The 22730-nt window shown below is 46.6% G+C and overlaps 1 protein-coding gene across 4 annotated transcripts in view; it reads right to left on the bottom strand.

The window, feature by feature from the left end:
• TRMT2A (tRNA methyltransferase 2 homolog A) overlaps positions 1-22730 on the bottom strand; it is a 65574-nt gene that overhangs the window by 10809 nt on the left and 32035 nt on the right. For all 4 annotated transcript variants that reach the window (XM_069215279.1, XM_069215276.1, XM_069215278.1 and 1 more), the window contains exons 7-9: positions 20010-20127; positions 14023-14145; positions 871-946 (exon numbers count right to left, since the gene is read on the bottom strand). In XM_069215279.1, coding sequence (XP_069071380.1) covers positions 871-946; positions 14023-14145; positions 20010-20127 — 317 coding nt within the window. The remainder of the gene's footprint in view (positions 1-870; positions 947-14022; positions 14146-20009; positions 20128-22730) is intronic.

The raw sequence follows: 22730 nt of genomic DNA, 5'->3' as shown, positions 1-22730 counted from the left end.
TTAGAGTATTTTAGGAGTCCAGACATTGAGATCATAGTGCAGAATGAATATTATTTTCTTAATGACAGCACATGAGCGGGGCTGTTTTGTCATTGTAAAATTAATGGGATATTTATCCATAAATGAGAATATATACAGGATATAGTACTACCAATACATCATGGATGTAGACTGGCATGACAGATTGATCTACACAAAGCAAAAACCAAAATACCCAATATGGTAGCACAGATGTTTTGCACTAAAAAGTACATTATCTATACACTTATAGGTCCACCTGGAAAGAAGTGTCTTAATACTAAAGTTGTTTTTTTTTATCTTGAGGATGTTTGATAAAAGTTTACAACAACCTATTTGTATGTCAGGATTAATTTAAGGTGGTGAGTATTTTGGAGACAACTCCTCAATTCAGTTCAAATTCCAATTTGTTTCAGGATTAATTTAAGGTGGTGAGTATTTTGGAGACAACTCCTCAATTCAGTTCAAAATCCAATTTGTTTTGTAACATATATCCATTGGTTAGCACACGCAAAGATTTGTTTTTATAACGTGCTCTTATTTCTAAGAGCTAGCAGCACTCTGGGGTCAGACACCTATAATTTTAATTCATTTACGTTGGAAACTAACACTTAGCATAAAGAGCACATTTAAATTTGTGATCTTGAATTAATTTTACTGCCTACATATTTATTTACTGAGGTAAAGTGACAGTAAAGCGCGTTATTGTCATCACCAGACAGAATGGTTTTTGTTCACCAGTAGGAAAGTGCCACATAACTAACAGATGTCCCCATTACTGAAGCTAGGGTTGTCTTATATAGTGCATTCCTCAGGCAAGAAACTGTCTCTGGGCGCTCTCTCTCCACTCACCATTAATTCTGGCATTGACTTTAGCATCTTCCACTGCTTCTTGGCAGATTTCAATTCCAATCACTTTCTTTACTTTCTAAAGGCAGACAATGAGAAAAGCATGACAAATTGGAAACAAACTCAAAGGTTGCCTTGGAAACATGGCAGAAAAAACAACATGAGCAGGAGCTTTTAAATGATCCTCCATAAGACTCAGTTTAATCTTCATATAACATAGAACACAAAAAGAAAATGGCAATAAATAATGCAGAGTAACCATAAATGTAGCCCCTAAAGAGCATAGTGCATTACAGATTTTCAGGGGTAGCAGGCCCAAAGCAATGATATTACGAACAAGGTCCTTAAACACAAGCTATTCCCAGCCGGAAAACAAAAGTTCCAGCCATGAGAACGCTTAAAAAGACACTGAGTGGTGGGAGGGGTTATGTTGGGATCCCCTCTAACCTAGTGTGGTGACCCAGAGATGACCCAGAAAGAAAGAGCGTGCCGTGCTGAACTTTTTGGTTGTGGTCCCATTGTCCTGGGACCACCTCAGGCTGAGTTATGGGCAAAAATGTGGAAAAAAAATGCTTGCAAAGCATTATGAGTCAAGTTTTCGAGTGTAGTGAATATTGTAGTATCGGCTCTCCCACTGTGCTGGGAGAGCCGCTTTGGCTTTGAGGATTTCTGTTTTATGTAAAGTATTTACCAATTTCGAGTTCTTTAAGGGAAGAGCCACTATAAATGACTGTAGGAAGTTGGCTCTGTATGTGCTATTTCAAAGTAAGGAATAGCATGCACAGAGTCCAAGGGTTCCCCTTAGAGGTAAAATAGTGGTAAAAATAGATAATACTAATGCTCTATTTTGTGGTAGTGTGGTCGAGCAGTAGGCTTATCCAAGGAGTAGTGTTAAGCATTTGTTGTACATACACATAGACAATAAATGAGGTACACACACTCAGAGACAAATCCAGCCAATAGGTTTTTTATATAGAAAAATATCTTTTCTTAGTTTATTTTAAGAACCACAGGTTCAAATTCTACATGTAATATCTCATTCGAAAGGTATTGCAGGTAAGTACTTTAGGAACTTCAAATCATCAAAATTGCATGTATACTTTTCAAGTTATTGACAAATAGCTGTTTTAAAAGTGGACACTTAGTGCAATTTTCACAGTTCCTAGGGGAGGTAAGTATTTGTTAGGTTAACCAGGTAAGTAAGACACTTACAGGGCTTAGTTCTTGGTCCAAGGTAGCCCACCGTTGGGGGTTCAGAGCAACCCCAAAGTCACCACACCAGCAGCTCAGGGCCGGTCAGGTGCAGAGTTCAAAGTGGTGCCCAAAACACATAGGCTAGAATGGAGAGAAGGGGGTGCCCCGGTTCCGGTCTGCTTGCAGGTAAGTACCCCCGTCTTCGGAGGGCAGACCAGGGGGGTTTTGTAGGGCACCGGGGGGGACACAAGTCCACACAGAAATTTCACCCTCAGCGGCGCGGGGGCGGCCGGGTGCAGTGTAGAAACAAGCGTCGGGTTCGCAATGTTAGTCTATGAGAGATCTCGGGATCTCTTCAGCGCTGCAGGCAGGCAAGGGGGGGATTCCTCGGGGAAACCTCCACTTGGGCAAGGGAGAGGGACTCCTGGGGGTCACTCCTCCAGTGAAAGTCCGGTCCTTCAGGTCCTGGGGGCTGCGGGTGCAGGGTCTCTCCCAGGCGTCGGGACTTTAGGTTCAAAGAGTCGCGGTCAGGGGAAGCCTCGGGATTCCCTCTGCAGGCGGCGCTGTGGGGGCTCAGGGGGGACAGGTTTTGGTACTCACAGTATCAGAGTAGTCCTGGGGTCCCTCCTGAGGTGTCGGATCTCCACCAGCCGAGTCGGGGTCGCCGGGTGCAGTGTTGCAAGTCTCACGCTTCTTGCGGGGAGCTTGCAGGGTTCTTTAAAGCTGCTTCTTGAAACAAAGTTGCAGTCTTTTTGGAGCAGGTCCGCTGTCCTCGGGAGTTTCTTGTCTTTTCGAAGCAGGGGCAGTCCTCAGAGGATGTCGAGGTCGCTGGTCCCTTTGGAAGGCGTCGCTGGAGCAGGATCTTTGGAAGGCAGGAGACAGGCCGGTGAGTTTCTGGAGCCAAGGCAGTTGTCGTCTTCTGGTCTTCCGCTGCAGGGGTTTTCAGCTGGGCAGTCCTTCTTCTTGTAGTTGCAGGAATCTAATTTTCTAGGGTTCAGGGTAGCCCTTAAATACTAAATTTAAGGGCGTGTTTAGGTCTGGGGGGTTAGTAGCCAATGGCTACTAGCCCTGAGGGTGGGTACACCCTCTTTGTGCCTCCTCCCAAGGGGAGGGGGACACAATCCTAACCCTATTGGGGGAATCCTCCATCTGCAAGATGGAGGATTTCTAAAAGTTAGAGTCACCTCAGCTCAGGACACCTTAGGGGCTGTCCTGACTGGCCAGTGACTCCTCCTTGTTTTTCTCATTATTTTCTCCGGCCTTGCCGCCAAAAGTGGGGCCTGGCCGGAGGGGGCGGGCAACTCCACTAGCTGGAGTGTCCTGCTGGGTTGGCACAAAGGAGGTGAGCCTTTGAGGCTCACCGCCAGGTGTGACAATTCCTGCCTGGGGGAGGTGTTAGCATCTCCACCCAGTGCAGGCTTTGTTACTGGCCTCAGAGTGAAAAAGGCACTCTCCCCATGGGGCCAGCAACATGTCTCGGTTTGTGGCAGGCTGCTAAAACTAGTCAGCCTACACAGATAGTCGGTTAAGTTTCAGGGGGCACCTCTAAGGTGCCCTCTGTGGTGTATTTTACAATAAAATGTACACTGGCATCAGTGTGCATTTATTGTGCTGAGAAGTTTGATACCAAACTTCCCAGTTTTCAGTGTAGCCATTATGGTGCTGTGGAGTTCGTGTTTGACAGACTCCCAGACCATATACTCTTATGGCTACCCTGCACTTACAATGTCTAAGGTTTTGTTTAGACACTGTAGGGGTACCATGCTCATGCACTGGTACCCTCACCTATGGTATAGTGCACCCTGCCTTAGGGCTGTAAGGCCTGCTAGAGGGGTGGCTTACCTATACTGCATAGGCAGTGAGAGGCTGGCATGGCACCCTGAGGGGAGTGCCATGTCGACTTACTCGTTTTGTCCTCACTAGCACACACAAGCTGGCAAGCAGTGTGTCTGTGCTGAGTGAGAGGTCTCCAGGGTGGCATAAGACATGCTGCAGCCCTTAGAGACCTTCCTTGGCATCAGGGCCCTTGGTACTAGAAGTACCAGTTACAAGGGACTTATCTGGATGCCAGGGTCTGCCAATTGTGGATACAAAAGTACAGGTTAGGGAAAGAACACTGGTGCTGGGGCCTGGTTAGCAGGCCTCAGCACACTTTCAATTGCAAACATAGCATCAGCAAAGGCAAAAAGTCAGGGGGCAACCATGCCAAGGAGGCATTTCCTTACACAACCCCCCCCCAAACGAAAGAGGATGAGACTAACCTTTCCCAAGAGAGTCTTCATTTTCTAAGTGGAAGAACCTGGAAAGGCCATCTGCATTGGCATGGGCAGTCCCAGGTCTGTGTTCCACTATAAAGTCCATTCCCTGTAGGGAGATGGACCACCTCAACAGTTTAGGATTTTCACCTTTCATTTGCATCAGCCATTTGAGAGGTCTGTGGTCAGTTTGAACTAGGAAGTGAGTCCCAAAGAGGTATGGTCTCAGCTTCTTCAGGGACCAAACCACAGCAAAGGCCTCCCTCTCAATGGCACTCCAACGCTGCTCCCGGGGGAGTAACCTCCTGCTAATGAAAGCAACAGGCTGGTCAAGGCCATCATCATTTGTTTGGGACAAAACTGCCCCTATCCCATGTTCAGAGGCATCAGTCTGCACAATGAACTGCTTAGAATAATCTGGAGCTTTTAGAACTGGTGCTGAGCACATTGCCTGTTTCAGGGTGTCAAAGGCCTGTTGGCATTCCACAGTCCAGTTCACTTTCTTGGGCATTTTCTTGGAGGTGAGTTCAGTGAGGGCTGTCACAATGGATCCATATCCCTTCACAAACCTCCTGTAATACCCAGTCAAGCCAAGGAATGCCCTGACTTGAGTCTGGGTTTTTGGAGCTACCCAGTCCAGAATAGTCTGGATCTTGGGTTGGAGTGGCTGAACTTGGCCTCCACCTACAAGGTGTCCCAAGTAAACCACAGTTCCCTGCCCTATCTGGCATTTGGATGCCTTGATAGAGAGGCCTGCAGATTGCAGAGCCTTCAAAACCTTCCTCAGGTGGACCAGGTGATCCTGCCAGGTGGAGCTAAAGACAGCAATATCATCAAGATAAGCTGTGCTAAAGGACTCCAAGCCAGCAAGGACTTGATTCACCAACCTTTGGAAGGTGGCAGGGGCATTCTTTAGACCAAAGGGCATAACAGTAAACTGATAATGCCCATCAGGTGTGGAGAATGCTGTCTTTTCTTTTGCTCCAGGTGCCATTTTTATTTGCCAGTACCCTGCTGTCAAGTCAAAGGTACTTAGAAATTTGGCAGCACCTAATTTATCAATGAGCTCATCAGCTCTTGGAATTGGATGGGCATCTGTCTTGGTGACAGAATTGAGCCCTCTGTAGTCCACACAAAACCTCATCTCTTTCTTTCCATCTTTGGTGTGAGGTTTGGGGACTAAGACCACTGGGCTAGCCCAGGGGCTGTCAGAGCGCTCAATTACTCCCAATTCCAGCATCTTGTGGACTTCCACCTTGATGCTTTCCTTAACATGGTCAGACTGTCTAAAGATTTTGTTCTTGACAGGCATGCTGTCTCCTGTGTCCACATCATGGGTACACAGGTGTGTCTGACCAGGGGTTAAGGAGAAGAGTTCAGGAAACTGTTGTAGGACTCTCCTACAATCAGCTTGCTGTTGGCCAGAGAGGGTGTCTGAGTAGATCACTCCATCTACTGTGCCATCTTTTGGGTCTGATGACAGAAGATCAGGGAGAGGTTCACTCTCTGCTTCCTGATCCTCATCTGTTACCATCAACAGATTCACATCAGCCCTGTCATGGAAGAGCTTAAGGCGGTTCACATGGATCACCCTCTTGGGGCTCCTGCTTGTGCCCAGGTCCACCAGGTAGGTGACCTGACTCTTCCTTTCTAGTACTGGGTAAGGGCCACTCCATTTGTCCTGGAGTGCCCTGGGAGCCACAGGCTCCAGAACCCAGACTTTCTGCCCTGGTTGGAACTCAACCAGTGCAGCCTTTTGGTCATACCAAAACTTCTGGAGCTGTTGGCTGGCCTCAAGGTTTTTGGTTGCCTTTTCCATGTACTCTGCCATTCTAGAGCGAAGGCCAAGTACATAGTCCACTATGTCCTGTTTAGGCTCGTGGAGAGGTCTCTCCCAGCCTTCTTTAACAAGGGCAAGTGGTCCCCTTACAGGATGACCAAACAGAAGTTCAAAGGGTGAGAATCCTACTCCCTTCTGTGGCACCTCTCTGTAAGCGAAAAGCAGGCATGGCAAGAGGACATCCCATCTCCTTTTGAGTTTTTCTGGGAGCCCCATGATCATGCCTTTTAATGTCTTGTTGAATCTCTCAACCAAGCCATTAGTTTGTGGATGGTATGGTGTAGTGAATTTATAAGTCACTCCACACTCATTCCACATGTGCTTTAGGTATGCTGACATGAAGTTGGTACCTCTGTCAGACACCACCTCCTTAGGGAAACCCACTCTGGTAAAGATACCAATGAGGGCCTTGGCTACTGCAGGGGCAGTAGTCGACCTAAGGGGAATAGCTTCAGGATACCTGGTAGCATGATCCACTACTACCAGGATATACATATTTCCTGAGGCTGTGGGAGGTTCTAGTGGACCAACTATGTCCACACCCACTCTTTCAAAGGGCACCCCCACCACTGGAAGTGGAATGAGGGGGGCCTTTGGATGCCCACCTGTCTTACCACTGGCTTGACAGGTGGGGCAGGAGAGGCAAAACTCCTTAACCATGTTGGACATATTGGGCCAGTAGAAGTGGTTGACTAACCTCTCCCACGTCTTGGTTTGTCCCAAATGTCCAGCAAGGGGAATGTCATGGGCCAATGTTAGGATGAACTTCCTGAACAGCTGAGGCACTACCACTCTCCTAGTGGCACCAGGTTTGGGGTCTCTGGCCTCAGTGGACAGGAGTCCATCTTCCCAATAGACCCTATGCGTTCCATTTTTCTTGCCTTTGGACTCTTCAGCAGCTTGCTGCCTAAGGCCTTCAAGAGAGGGACAGGTTTCTTGTCCCTTACACAGCTCCTCCCTTGAGGGTCCCCCTGGGCCTAAGAGCTCAACCTGATAAGGTTCAAGCTCCAAAGGCTCAGTTCCCTCAGAGGGCAGAACTTCTTCCTGAGAAGAGAGGTTCCCTTTCTTTTGCTGTGTTGCAGTTGGTTTCCCAACTGACTTTCCTTTCCTCTTGGTAGGCTGGGCCATTCTTCCAGACTCCAGCTCTACTTGTTCACCCTGTGCCTTGCACTGTGCTCTTGTTTTCACACACACCAGTTCAGGGATACCCAGCATTGCTGCATGGGTTTTTAGTTCTACCTCAGCCCATGCTGAGGACTCCAGGTCATTTCCAAGCAGACAGTCCACTGGGATATTTGAGGAGACCACCACCTGTTTCAGGCCATTGACCCCTCCCCATTCTAAAGTAACCATTGCCATGGGATGTACTTTTCTCTGATTGTCAGCGTTGGTGACTGTGTAAGTTTTTCCAGTCAGGTATTGGCCAGGGGAAACCAGTTTCTCTGTCACCATGGTGACACTGGCACCTGTATCCCTCAGGCCCTCTATTCTAGTCCCATTAATTAAGAGTTGCTGTCTGTATTTTTGCATGTTAGGCGGCCAGACAGCTAGTGTGGCTAAATCCACCCCACCCTCAGAAACTAGAGTAGCTTCAGTGTGGACCCTGATTTGCTCTGGGCACACTGTTGATCCCACTTGGAGACTAGCCATACCAGTGTTACCTGGATGGGAGTTTGGAGTGGAACCTTTCTTGGGACAGGCCTTGTCTCCAGTTTGGTGTCCATGCTGTTTACAGCTATGACACCAGGCCTTTTTGGGATCAAAGTTTTTACCCTTGTACCCATTGTTTTGTGAAGAGGCTCTGGGCCCACCCTCCTGTGCAGGTTTTTGGGGGCCTGTAGAAGACTCTTTACTATTTTTAGTTTTGGTTGTCTCATCACCCTTCCCCTGGGGAGTCTTTGTGACCCCTTTCTTTTGGTCACCCCCTGTTGAAGTCTTGGACACCCTTGTCTTGACCCAATGGTCCGCCTTCTTTCCCAATTCTTGGGGAGAAATTGGTCCTAGGTCTACCAGATGCTGATGCAGTTTATCATTGAAACAATTACTTAACAGGTGTTCTTTCACAAATAAATTGTACAGCCCATCATAATTACTTACACCACTGCCTTGAATCCAACCATCTAGTGTTTTCACTGAGTAGTCAACAAAGTCAACCCAGGTCTGGCTCGAGGATTTTTGAGCCCCCCTGAACCTAATCCTGTACTCCTCAGTGGAGAATCCAAAGCCCTCAATCAGGGTACCCTTCATGAGGTCATAAGATTCTGCATCTTGTCCAGAGAGTGTGAGGAGTCTATCCCTACACTTTCCTGTGAACATTTCCCAAAGGAGAGCACCCCAGTGAGATCTGTTCACTTTTCTGGTTACACAAGCCCTCTCAAAAGCTGTGAACCATTTGGTGATGTCATCACCATCTTCATATTTAGTTACAATCCCTTTAGGGATTTTCAACATGTCAGGAGAATCTCTGACCCTATTTATGTTGCTGCCACCATTGATGGGTCCTAGGCCCATCTCTTGTCTTTGCCTCTCTATGGCTAGGATCTGTCTTTCCAAAGCCAATCTTTTGGCCATCCTGGCTAACTGGATGTCCTCTTCACTGGGGCTATCCTCAGTGATTTCAGAGGTGTTGGTCTCTCCTGTGAGGGAACCAGCATCTCTGACTATTATTTTAGGAGTCAGGGTTTGAGGGACCCTGTTCTCCCTAGATAGGACTGGTAGGGGGGAATTTTCCTCCAAGTCACTATCCTCTTCCTCTGAGTTGCCACCCTCAGAGGGGTTGGCCTTTTCAAACTCTGCCAAAAGCTCCTGGAGCTGTATTTTGGTAGGTTTGGGGCCCATTGTTATTTTCTTTATTTTACAGAGTGACCTTAGCTCCCTCATCTTAAGATGGAGGTAAGGTGTGGTGTCGAGTTCCACCACAGTCACATCTGTGCTAGACATTTTGCTTCTAAAAGTTGGAATACTTTTTAAGAATCTACAACTGGTTCTAGAATCTAATTCAAACTTTTACAAACTTTTAAAAACTCTAAAAGAAATGCTAAACAGGATCTAACACAAGGCCCTAGCAGGTCTTTTAAGAATTTAGAAAACTTTTCAAATTGCAAAAATCAATTTCTAATGACAATTTTGGAATTTGTCGTGTGATCAGGTATTGGCTGAGTAGTCCAGCAAATGCAAAGTCTTGTACCCCACCGCTGATCCACCAATGTAGGAAGTTGGCTCTGTATGTGCTATTTCAAAGTAAGGAATAGCATGCACAGAGTCCAAGGGTTCCCCTTAGAGGTAAAATAGTGGTAAAAATAGATAATACTAATGCTCTATTTTGTGGTAGTGTGGTCGAGCAGTAGGCTTATCCAAGGAGTAGTGTTAAGCATTTGTTGTACATACACATAGACAATAAATGAGGTACACACACTCAGAGACAAATCCAGCCAATAGGTTTTTTATATAGAAAAATATCTTTTCTTAGTTTATTTTAAGAACCACAGGTTCAAATTCTACATGTAATATCTCATTCGAAAGGTATTGCAGGTAAGTACTTTAGGAACTCCAAATCATCAAAATTGCATGTATACTTTTCAAGTTATTGACAAATAGCTGTTTTAAAAGTGGACACAGTGCAATTTTCACAGTTCCTAGGGGAGGTAAGTATTTGTTAGGTTAACCAGGTAAGTAAGACACTTACAGGGCTTAGTTCTTGGTCCAAGGTAGCCCACCGTTGGGGGTTCAGAGCAACCCCAAAGTCACCACACCAGCAGCTCAGGGCCGGTCAGGTGCAGAGTTCAAAGTGGTGCCCAAAACACATAGGCTAGAATGGAGAGAAGGGGGTGCCCCGGTTCCGGTCTGCTTGCAGGTAAGTACCCGCGTCTTCGGAGGGCAGACCAGGGGGGTTTTGTAGGGCACCGGGGGGGACACAAGTCCACACAGAAATTTCACCCTCAGCGGCGCGGGGGCGGCCGGGTGCAGTGTAGAAACAAGCGTCGGGTTCGCAATGTTAGTCTATGAGAGATCTCGGGATCTCTTCAGCGCTGCAGGCAGGCAAGGGGGGGGATTCCTCGGGGAAACCTCCACTTGGGCAAGGGAGAGGGACTCCTGGGGGTCACTCCTCCAGTGAAAGTCCGGTCCTTCAGGTCCTGGGGGCTGCGGGTGCAGGGTCTCTCCCAGGCGTCGGGACTTTAGGTTCAAAGAGTCGCGGTCAGGGGAAGCCTCGGGATTCCCTCTGCAGGCGGCGCTGTGGGGGCTCAGGGGGGACAGGTTTTGGTACTCACAGTATCAGAGTAGTCCTGGGGTCCCTCCTGAGGTGTCGGATCTCCACCAGCCGAGTCGGGGTCGCCGGGTGCAGTGTTGCAAGTCTCACGCTTCTTGCGGGGAGCTTGCAGGGTTCTTTAAAGCTGCTTCTTGAAACAAAGTTGCAGTCTTTTTGGAGCAGGTCCGCTGTCCTCGGGAGTTTCTTGTCTTTTCGAAGCAGGGGCAGTCCTCAGAGGATGTCGAGGTCGCTGGTCCCTTTGGAAGGCGTCGCTGGAGCAGGATCTTTGGAAGGCAGGAGACAGGCCGGTGAGTTTCTGGAGCCAAGGCAGTTGTCGTCTTCTGGTCTTCCGCTGCAGGGGTTTTCAGCTGGGCAGTCCTTCTTCTTGTAGTTGCAGGAATCTAATTTTCTAGGGTTCAGGGTAGCCCTTAAATACTAAATTTAAGGGCGTGTTTAGGTCTGGGGGGTTAGTAGCCAATGGCTACTAGCCCTGAGGGTGGGTACACCCTCTTTGTGCCTCCTCCCAAGGGGAGGGGGACACAATCCTAACCCTATTGGGGGAATCCTCCATCTGCAAGATGGAGGATTTCTAAAAGTTAGAGTCACCTCAGCTCAGGACACCTTAGGGGCTGTCCTGACTGGCCAGTGACTCCTCCTTGTTTTTCTCATTATTTTCTCCGGCCTTGCCGCCAAAAGTGGGGCCTGGCCGGAGGGGGCGGGCAACTCCACTAGCTGGAGTGTCCTGCTGGGTTGGCACAAAGGAGGTGAGCCTTTGAGGCTCACCGCCAGGTGTGACATCTCCTGCCTGGGGGAGGTGTTAGCATCTCCACCCAGTGCAGGCTTTGTTACTGGCCTCAGAGTGAAAAAGGCACTCTCCCCATGGGGCCAGCAACATGTCTCGGTTTGTGGCAGGCTGCTAAAACTAGTCAGCCTACACAGATAGTCGGTTAAGTTTCAGGGGGCACCTCTAAGGTGCCCTCTGTGGTGTATTTTACAATAAAATGTACACTGGCATCAGTGTGCATTTATTGTGCTGAGAAGTTTGATACCAAACTTCCCAGTTTTCAGTGTAGCCATTATGGTGCTGTGGAGTTCGTGTTTGACAGACTCCCAGACCATATACTCTTATGGCTACCCTGCACTTACAATGTCTAAGGTTTTGTTTAGACACTGTAGGGGTACCATGCTCATGCACTGGTACCCTCACCTATGGTATAGTGCACCCTGCCTTAGGGCTGTAAGGCCTGCTAGAGGGGTGGCTTACCTATACTGCATAGGCAGTGAGAGGCTGGCATGGCACCCTGAGGGGAGTGCCATGTCGACTTACTCGTTTTGTCCTCACTAGCACACACAAGCTGGCAAGCAGTGTGTCTGTGCTGAGTGAGAGGTCTCCAGGGTGGCATAAGACATGCTGCAGCCCTTAGAGACCTTCCTTGGCATCAGGGCCCTTGGTACTAGAAGTACCAGTTACAAGGGACTTATCTGGATGCCAGGGTCTGCCAATTGTGGATACAAAAGTACAGGTTAGGGAAAGAACACTGGTGCTGGGGCCTGGTTAGCAGGCCTCAGCACACTTTCAATTGCAAACATAGCATCAGCAAAGGCAAAAAGTCAGGGGGCAACCATGCCAAGGAGGCATTTCCTTACAATGACTGAACAATATGACCAGCTCTTCAATACCGCCTACTGAGTTCATGCTGTTGTGCCTGTTCGAGCTGTGAGCGACATGGCCGCCGTGCAGCATGAAGGGGAGAGGCAAAAAAATTAAAATAAAAAAATAAAGAAAAGTTCACCCACACTGAAGTATTTTGGCAATCATGCAATAATCCATGTAACAGGGGCAGTCTGCAAGGCACGACAAGAACAGCCTCAAGGCAGGACAAACGTAAAGCAATTACCAACAATATCAAGTGATTTTTGAAAGTCAAGCCCGCGAACGAGTGAAAGTGATGGGCATGGTTAAAAGCTCACAATATTTACAACAGGTCACAGCGCTTGCAACCTAAAAAGGAAAGAAGGAAGAAACAAAGTGGAAATATAGAAGGGGAAACCGAGGGTTTCGAAGGAAGCGAGAAGACCAAGAAACATATTTTTTTTAAAGCACCCAAATAAATACGTACATTGACAAGCCCAGAACTAGGCATCACAAAAAAAATTGTACTGTATTTTCAGACATTGACGCCTGTTTGAAGGACAGTTTTGCTCTGCATTACATTTGCTGTGTTTGGTATGTATGCTGCAAGCATGTGAGGTGTCTTAGTGTTCGGAAAGGAAGAAATCTTCCACAGGTCAAAAGAACACTGCTGCTTTGTGGTCTGAATATGTAGGGAGCTTCCACTCTTTGTCTTCTGTGCCTTAAAACCTATTTGGACTTGTGAATTCTTGCTTAAAGAAGCTGCTAGCTGGTACCATGGCCATGATGTGTTTGCTCTACATAAGTGGTCAGAAAGTAGAAAATGCTGCATCTAAAGGCAGTGCCCTGCGCATCAGACGCAGTATTGTAATTACATTTGTGTAGCACATCAAGGACAGCTCTGCCAATGTTTCACCCCAAGTAGGTCTGCTATACCTCAAGTGTTCTTTCATTTCCAATTTCCAAACAATGCCGTTTTTTTGATCTGTGGCCAACCTCTTGTCTAGACTATTTGCCTTACCCACAGTGTGGTGCATATGCCGGCGGTTTCATGGAAAAGTAGACCTCCCATCAACTTCTTGCCACATCCTGCCTCAGTGCCCCTTGGTTCACAGGATCTTGTGATGCTGGGTCAAAGAAGCACCCACTTCACTGCCCCAGGGGATGGTAAGTAAGCTTATCTGTAGGAGGTGGGGTTAAGTGGCTTTCCTGATAGGAAGTGGGTGCCTTACTGCTAGAGTTCAAAAATAGTGGCGGGGCAAAGGGCCTGCTGTGCATTGCTGTGTGCCGCTTCTGCTGGTAGGCCTCCTGAGATTTCAAAATGGGAAACTGTTGTGCACTGGATTTTGGAAACCGGCATCTGACTTGGTAGCTTGAATCTAATGCATATTAGGAGGATCAGTCAGAAGATTGCTTGTGTACATCTAATTATCACAAAATTTCAAAACAGTGTCTAACATTTGACTTTATGCATTCTTTGATAAGTTGATGAATGCCATTAAACCCTCCAGGAAGACTTAGGCTTAGAGTCCTCCGAGAACGTTTCTACAAGATCCAGCGATCGGCCATCACTGCTTTCCTCCACCACAGTTAGGAAAAAGAAAGTCAGACGGAAAAAAGAAGAAAAAAAAATAATCTACAAAGGGGCAGCTGTGCAGAGATGACCTTTCAACTTAGCAGCTAACAAAAAAATGTAGCATTTCACCAAGTAAAGTTGGCAGGAGCTCCTGAAACATGCTAGTTTAATAGGACAGCCTAAAAACACAGGTGCTCAGGAAGGAAAGGAAACCACAGTATTTAACATCCTCCAAATTCCAGGCATGAGAGGTGATTTGTGAAAGAACAGACTTCCTTTGCTAGAGGGTGCCATGCCCTGCCCATACTGCAAAACAATACATTCAAACACAGTCTGTGTGTTTAACATCTTCAGCTGATAAGGCATTCAGTAATTTCACTTATTCCACAATATAAGATGACTACCCCTCACCTTGGCCAGGGAAATGCCTATTGTGCCCGTGCCACAGCAGACATCGAGCACTGTGCTTGCTGGACTCAGTTCAGCCCAATCCACAATTGTCGAGTACAGGACTTCAGCCGCTTGGTTGTTCACCTATGGTTTTTGGTCACATCAAACAGCTTGGTTAAAACAGAGAGGAAGGAAAACAACATAGATCAAAACACTGCATTCCTTTAAAACCATTGATATCTCCTGACACTGCGTAGATGGGCGCAAGCTCTTATAGGTAATAAAGCAGTGTTATAATCTTTAAACGTCACAATGGAGATAATTTAGTAACATCAAGTTTTCCTGAACACACAGCAGTACTCTGATTTATCTGAGATGTTGTGCTGTGTCAGGTATGGTTGGATCACTCAGTTTTGCTTTTTATCCTGTAAATTCTGCTACTTACAGTCATGAATTCATAGTGGAAATGGAAAATATCTATTACCAGAGTGCAAAGGAAACCATACGGCTTTTTGACTGCTCAGGCTGGGATCACTTAAGATCTCTGAATAGAAACTTTAAAAAAACATACACCACTTACACTTGGCTAGAGGCTTGGGGATCTAGATGGTTAGAGAAATAGACAATACAACAAGCAAACAAGACAGAAGTTGAGTAGTGAGGCAGACGTTCGAGCTTTCCGGCAAAACATATCACAAACACTTTCCTGGTTTACAGCACTAAAGAAATAAGGGAAGGATGGAGTGATGAGGGGCAGATGGTAAAATGTATGGGCGCACAAATGCTTATGACTACAACCTGTCTGCGAATTAACAAAATAAGGAGCCCTAGTACTTGGTGGCAGGAAATCGTGTCCTTGTCTATATGAAGTTACCGGAGAGCAAGATTGGAAACATTTGGTCTCCAATAGCCCATGTGAAGATATTTCTTTAATAAGGAGGTGACCATTACCCACTTCCAAAGGCATGCTTTTTCATCAGGTACCTACTTGCTATTACCAATGATTTAGGTAAGTAGTAGGCTCACTACTTACCTTAATCATTGGTAGCAGAACAGAGGTAACCAAACTGGTTAACCATTATTTGTTGTGCTGCTTTGCCCAGATTTCCACAGATCCAACTTTGGTGGTGGAATGGTGGTTGGTTCTTTACATCACCGGCAACCCTCCTTCTCTTGGGTTTCCAGGAACGTGAAGGAGAACGCAGATGGCACTATTCCTGCACCAGCCAACCTCTTCCTCATTAGGTGGGTCTCAACCCTGCACTGAGAGGAGAAATCAACCCACACAGACGAGCAGCTCTCAGAGCGACCCCTAGTGCAGGGCTGGCTGGAGCGCACCTAGGGGTTCGGAGGAGGCGGGATGGTGGACAGGGGCACGGAGTGAGCTGCGGGGGGACAGATATCTATTTTTCAGTTTGGGGGTTGGAGAGGAGGGCAAAAAGCCAGTGTAGGAAGTTGGCTCTGTATGCACTATTTCAGAGTAAGGAATAGTATGCACAGAGTCCAAGGGTTCCCCTTAGAGGTAAGATAGTGGCAAAAAGAGATAATACTAATGCTCTATTTTGTGGTAGTGTGGTCGAGCAGTAGGCTTATCCAAGGAGTAGTGTTAAGCATTTGTTGTACATACACACAGGCAATAAATGAGGAACACACACTCAGAGACAAATCCAGCCAATAGGTTTTGTTATGGACAAATATCTTTTCTTAGTTTATTTTAAGAACCACAGGTTCAAATTTTACATGTAATATCTCATTTGAAAGGTATTGCAGGTAAGTATTTTAGGAACTTTGAATCATTTCATTAGCATGTATACTTTTCACATAAAACACAATAAGCTGTTTTAAAAGTGGACACAGTGCAATTTTCACAGTTCCTGGGGGAGGTAAAGTAATGTTAGTTTTCACAGGTAAGTAAGTCACTTACAGGTTTCAGTTTTTGGTCCAAGGTAGCCCACCGCTGGGGGTTCAGAGCAACCCCAAAGTTACCACACCAGCAGCTCAGGGCTGGTCAGGTGCAGAGGTCAAAGAGGTGCCCAAAACGCATAGGCTTTAATGGAGAGAAGGGGGTGCCCCGGTTCCAGTCTGCCAGCAGGTAAGTACCCGCGTCTTCGGAGGGCAGACCAGGGGGGTTTTGTAGGGCACCGGGGGGGACACAGGTCAGCACAAAAAGTACACCCTCAGCAGCGCGGGGGCGGCCGGGTGCAGTGTGCAAACACGCGTCAGGTTTGTAATGGTTTTCAATGAGAGATCAAGGGATCTCTTTAGCGTTGCAGGCAGGCAAGGGGGGGGCTCCTTGGGGTAGCCACCACCTGGGCAAGGGGGAGGGCCTCCTGGGGGTCACTCCTGCACAGGAGTTCCGTTTCTTTAGGTGCTGGGGGCTGCGGGTGCAGGGTCTTTTCCAGCCGTCGGGAAATGGAGTTCAGGCAGTCGCGGTCAGGGGGAGCCTCGGGATTCCCTCTGCAGGCGTCACTGTGGGGGCTCAGGGGGGACAACTTTGGTTACTCACAGTCGTAGAGTCGCCGGAGGGTCCTCCCTGAAGCGTTGTTTCTCCACCAGTCGAGTCGGGGTCGCCGGGTGCAGTGTTGCAAGTCTCACGCTTTTTGCGGGGAGTTGCAGGGGTCTTTAAATCTGCTACTTGAAACAAAGTTGCAGTTCTTTTGGAGCAGGGCAGCTGTCCTCGGGAGTTTCTTGTCTTTCTCGAAGCAGGGCAGTCCTCAGAGGATTCAGAGGTCGCTGGTCCCTTGGAAAGCGTCGCTGGAGCAGGTTTCTTTGGAAGGCAGGAGACAGGCCGGTAAGTCTGGAGCCAAAGCAGTTGGTGTCTTCTGTTCTTCCTCTGCAGGGGTTTTTCAGCTCAGCAGTCCTCTTCTTCTTGTAGTTTCAGGAATCTAAAGTTTTAGGTTCAGGGGAGCCCTTAAATACTAAATTTAAGGGCGTGTTTAGGTCTGGGGGGTTAGTAGCCAATGGCTACTATCCCTGAGGGTGGGTACACCCTCTTTGTGCCTCCTCCCAAGGGGAGGGGGTCACATCCCTAATCCTATTGGGGGAATCCTCCATCTGCAAGATGGAGGATTTCTAAAAGTTAGAGTCACCTCAGCTCAGGACACCTTAGGGGCTGTCCTGACTGGCCAGTGACTCCTCCTTGTTGTTTTCTTTGTTTCCTCCAGCCTTGCCGCCAAAAGTGGGGGCCGTGGCCAGAGGGGGCGGGCAACTCCACTAAGCTGGAGTGTCCTGCGGTGCTGTGACAAAGGGGTGAGCCTTTGAGGCTCACCGCCAGGTGTTACAGCTCCTGTCTGGGGGAGGTGTTAGCATCTCCACCCAGTGCCGGCTTTGTTACTGGCCTCAGAGTGACAAAGGCACTCTCCCCATGGGGCCAGCAACATGTCTCTAGTGTGGCAGGCTGCTGGAACCAGTCAGCCTACACAGATAGTCGGTTAAGGTTTCAGGGGGCACCTCGAAGGTGCCCTCTGGGGTGTAGTTTACAATAAAATGTACACTGGCATCAGTGTGCATTTATTGTGCTGAGAAGTTTGATACCAAACTTCCCAGTTTTCAGTGTAGCCATTATGGTGCTGTGGAGTTCGTGTAAAACAGACTCCCAGACCATATACTCTTATGGCTACCCTGCACTTACAATGTCTAAGGTATTGCTTAGACACTGTAGGGGCACAGTGCTCATGCACTGGTGCCCTCACCTATGGTATAGTGCACCCTGCCTTAGGGCTGTAAGGCCTACTAGAGGGGTGACTTATCTATACCTGCATAGGCAGTGAGAGGCTGGCATGGCACCCTGAGGGGAGTGCCATGTCGACTTACTCGTTTTGTTCTCACCAGCACACACAAGCTGGCAAGCAGTGTGTCTGTGCTGAGTGAGGGGTCTCCAGGGTGGCATAAGACATGCTGCAGCCCTTAGAGACCTTCCTTGGCATCAGGGCCCTTGGTACCAGGGGTACCACTTACAAGGGACTTATCTGGATGCCAGGGTGTGCCAATTGTGGAATCAAAAGTACAGGTTAGGGAAAGAACACTGGTGCTGGGGCCTGGTTAGCAGGCCTCAGCACACTTTCAATTCAAAACATAGCATCAGCAAAGGCAAAAAGTCAGGGGGTAACCATGCCAAGGAGGCATTTCCTTACAGCCAGGTATTCTTTTTCTTATTTTAAATATTTGGAGATGCAAAGGAAGAGTTTTTTCAAGGGTGGTGGGGTGGGTGGCAGAAGGTAATGTACTTATTTATTAATTTCGAGAATGGGGAGGGTCTGTGTCAAAGAGGGGAATGTATATATCAAAGGCGGTGGTGGTGGGCAGCAGGAGGCCAGGTTGTTGTGGTTGTTTATTATTTTTAACTCCTCTGCCCTTGAATACATGTTGAAAGCACGGACAAGATAACTGAGGGGGCCATATGCCACATAACATTACAGATGGGTTAAAAGAGAATAACAGAGTTTTTTTCATCCCAGGCTCTGACTGACATCACAGACAACTCAAACTTCAGGCTTGTTATCCATTTGATGTCAGTCAGAACCTTTAGGTGAAAAACATCCTAGTAATTCACTGTTGACCATCTATAATTCTATCGGTTATGCATGGCTCTCAGAGTCCGAGTGAGTAAGAGATTACAAATACAGTTAATCACTGCTATCCTGCGGTTTACTGGCTCTCTAGAGATCCCAGCAAAATGGTGAAAAAAAGAGCTGGCAGACTTGCCTTCCCTTTTCTCCCTCAAAAACCTGAGTGACGTGGCAGAACATTGGTAATCCGTCTTTGCCAACCGTGAAATTCCCAGTCAGCTGCAGGTCTCTGCTGCAAAGTGGTGACAGGGAATTAAAAGTTGCACTGACATGGATTTCAGAGAGGACGGATGCACAAGTGATTACAGTGGGGAAAATGAAACAAGAAGGCATACTAAACATAAAATTGTAGATGGGAACGGTGAGTAAAGGGGGTATTTATAAATTGTGGTTCAGAGTGACAGCCTAGGCAACTCAAGCTTATGTCTCGTGATCAGAAGTAATTCGGAATCCCTTGGTGAAAAACATGTCCGCTATTCAGAATCATCCGTTTATTGCTCTAAATATTGTTCTTGTTAGAACAATAGGTGCCGCATGGAAAGAACGTCACGAGGGCTATTATATAAGGTATTTACTGTCAAATTAAATTGTTAAAAGGTGGTGTGTGCGCCACAGAAAGGGCAAGGAAACATTTACCTTGTTAATATTTTGGCCATGGAAATGTTTTTATCATTTCAATGACAAACATTTGTTTTTCAATGGCAGCGACAGCCTACTGGACTTTAGAGCAAAGACAGGTCAAGGGAATAAAGAACTTGTGCTGTATTTTAGACAGCAGATAACAGGGCAGACTAGCAAGGCAGGAGTAAACTTTCAAGTGACTTTTTAATGAAGTATGGACACAACTGTTTTCTCTTCTCTGACAAATGTGCCCTTTTCAGCTATGTTGATCTATAAATAAACTTCTTCACCCCACCCTCCCATGGCTGATGTATGCAACCTTTATTTATTCACTTTTCTTTCAGAGCTGAGTGCCTTCTACATTCTTTATTATGTTCTTTGCCAAAGCCTGCAAAGTAAACAATGCACTCTTTTGTGGCTGAAGCAGAGACAACAAAGCAAGTAGCAACGTGTGCTACTGACAAAAGCAGCAGTCTGTGGATAGCACAGGGTCCTAACATAACATTAGGATTATTTCTGTTATAAAATACGCTGCAAAGCACACAAAAGAGTTCTCAAGGAGGTGACACTTTAGGAGTAGAGGGGTAAGAAAACTCAGTCCAATGAGAAATTACTTCAGTTCTCTGTGAGCCTTTGAAAATTACTGTTTTAGGACTACAATACTGCACTTTGTTGTATGAGGACTGCAGATGGGGAGGAGTCGAACATCTATTATGGAATAAAATACCACGCCTGAATAAGCGGTTCTTCAAAGTCCATTTAGATGCACCTGGGACCACTGTAAACCCACTACAATCATCAACGCATCTTGAAACACACCTGAAAAAAGGCTTGTGGCGAGACTTGGAAGCGGAGGTCAAGCAGTTCTTCCTGTATGCAGGTTGTTCCAGCTACATGCTCTAAATGTGAAGCAACATCCTCATCGTTTGGCGATTTCCTGGAGGAGCCACAGATAAAAGAGAAAATAAAGTGGAAGCAGTGAGTATACACTAGCTGGGGTGTTGGTCTAACGCAAGGATTCATGAGCAAGGAACTCCTGACTGGAGACAGCTCACAAGTGATTCACATTTCACAGAAAGGAAATAAATCAGGGATTGGGCCGCAGTAACAGAATTCAAAACGGCTTTTAATATATGGGTGCCAAAGTACACACTAACATGCAATCTGTGCACTGAGAGAAAGTAACAGACATCTTTAATCAGCCTGGAGGACTTTAGTAGACATTGTAGTCACTTCTTAGTACAGAATGTTAATAAGGCTGAGAACCTTACTCGCATTAGCCACATTAGTTCCAAATTGTTGCCACCATCAAGTTGCCAAAAGACACCCTGCTACCAAATATAGCCTCAATCTTGGTTCAGAGATATTCAGTCAGTATAGTTACTGAGAAATAAGACAAAAGGTCTGCCCCTGGAATCATCATGGTGCTAAAATTGATGAGCTCAGTTCCAGGTCTTTAGTGAAATTAAGATTCCAATATTCTTAATATCCTAATGAGCATTTAATTTTTTTTAGACCCAGAATTGGTACAGCGCATTCTTTGGGTTGTTTATTCGCAAGATGCCCAACATGGCTTCGGCGCAACAACTAAGTAAACTACAATAAACACAGTTGATGGAAACTGTATTCAATCTCTCCAGAGCAAATGGTGATGCAAAGTAATGATTTTTTAATAACACAATTGTATTGGGTTTTATACCCAAGAAATCATCAACACATTACAGAAATGGCAGTCATATCAATCTTGTTGCATGTGCACGATTGATTTGTGTAATCATCAATTTAATGCGATATCTAGGAAGTCACAGTTCCAGCCATTAATCCGCCCTTCTGTTACCCAATGTTTCAACCACCCCCTCAAACTAAAAAACAACCCTCCGTAACGCCCCAGGTCTCAAACCGTCTTATGCGTAGCGATGTGTTGTAATGAAAATGTCACTTACCCAGTGTACATCTGTTCGTGGCATCAGTCGCAGTAGATTCGCATGTTTTGCAATAGCTCGCCATCTGGTGTTGGGCCGGAGTGTTACAAGTTGTTTTTCTTCGAAGAAGTCTTTGGAGTCACGGGACCGAGTGACTCCTCCTTTTGTCTCCATTGCGCATGGGCGTCGACTCCATCTTCGATTGTTTTTCCCCGCAGAGGGTGAGGTAGGAGTTGAATTGTAGTAATAGTGCCCATGCAATGGAGTGACTAAGTATGCACCTATTTAAGGTTGAGATGATACATATATAAATAGTTGAAGGTAACTTCCAAACGGCTACAGGCTCCCGGGGAGGCGGGTGGGCACATGCGAATCTACTGCGACTGATGCCACGAACAGATGTACACTGGGTAAGTGACATTTTCAGTTCGATGGCATCTGTCGCTGTAGATACGCATGTTTTGCATAGACTAGTAAGCAGTTATCTCCCCAAAAGCGGTGGATCAGCCTGTAGGAGTGGAAGTAGTTTGAAATAATGTTCTTAGTACGGCTTGACCTACTGTGGCTTGTTGTGCGGATAACACGTCTACACAGTAGTGCTTGGTGAATGTGTGAGGCGTAGACCATGTGGCTGCCTTACATATTTCTTGCATTGGGATGTTTCCTAGAAAGGCCATGGTAGCACCTTTCTTTCTGGTTGAGTGTGCCCTTGGTGTAATGGGCAGCTGTCGTTTAGCTTTAAGGTAGCATATTTGGATGCATTTAACTATCCATCTGGCTATACCTTGTTTTGATATTGGGTTTCCTGCATGAGGATTTTGAAATGCAATAAATAGTTGTTTAGTCTTTCTGATGTTTTTTGTTCTGTCAATGTAATACATCAATGCTCTTTTGACATCTAATGTATGTAGTGCCCTTTCAGCTACGGTATCTGGCTGTGGAAAGAACACTGGAAGTTCCACTGTTTGATTTAGATGGAACGGTGAAATAACCTTTGGCAAAAATTTAGGATTGGTCCTTAGGACGACCTTATTCTTGTGTAGTTGTATAAAAGGTTCCTGTATTGTAAACGCCTGAATCTCGCTTACTCTTCTTAGGGAAGTAATGGCGATGAGAAATGCCACCTTCCAGGTTAGGAACTGTATTTCGCAGGAGTGCATGGGTTCAAAAGGTGGACCCATAAGTCTAGTTAGGACAACATTTAGGTTCCATGAAGGAACAGGTGGTGTTCTTGGTGGTATAATTCTCCTAAGGCCCTCCATGAATGCTTTAATGACTGGTATCTTATATAGGGAAGTTGAATAGGTAGTCTGCAGGTATGCAGATATTGCTGCAAGGTGTATTTTAATGGAAGAGAAAGCCAGGTTAGATTTTTGTAAGTGAAGCAAGTAACCCACTACATGTTCTGGAGTTGTGTGTAATGGTTGTATTTGATTAATATGGCAGTAGCAAACAAACCTCTTCCATTTACTTGCATAGCAGTGCCTGGTGGATGGCCTTCTGGCTTGTTTTATGACTTCCATACATTCTTGGGTAAGTTGTAAGTGCCCGAATTCTAGGATTTCAGGAGCCAGATTGCTAGATTCAGCGATGCTGGATCTGGGTGTCTGATCTTTTG

The sequence above is a fragment of the Pleurodeles waltl genome, chromosome 11 (genome assembly GCF_031143425.1).
Source record: "Pleurodeles waltl isolate 20211129_DDA chromosome 11, aPleWal1.hap1.20221129, whole genome shotgun sequence".
NCBI lineage: Eukaryota > Metazoa > Chordata > Amphibia > Caudata > Salamandridae > Pleurodeles > Pleurodeles waltl.
The sequence above is the reverse complement of the archived record's forward strand: the minus strand, read 5'-3'. Positions and strand labels throughout refer to the sequence as shown.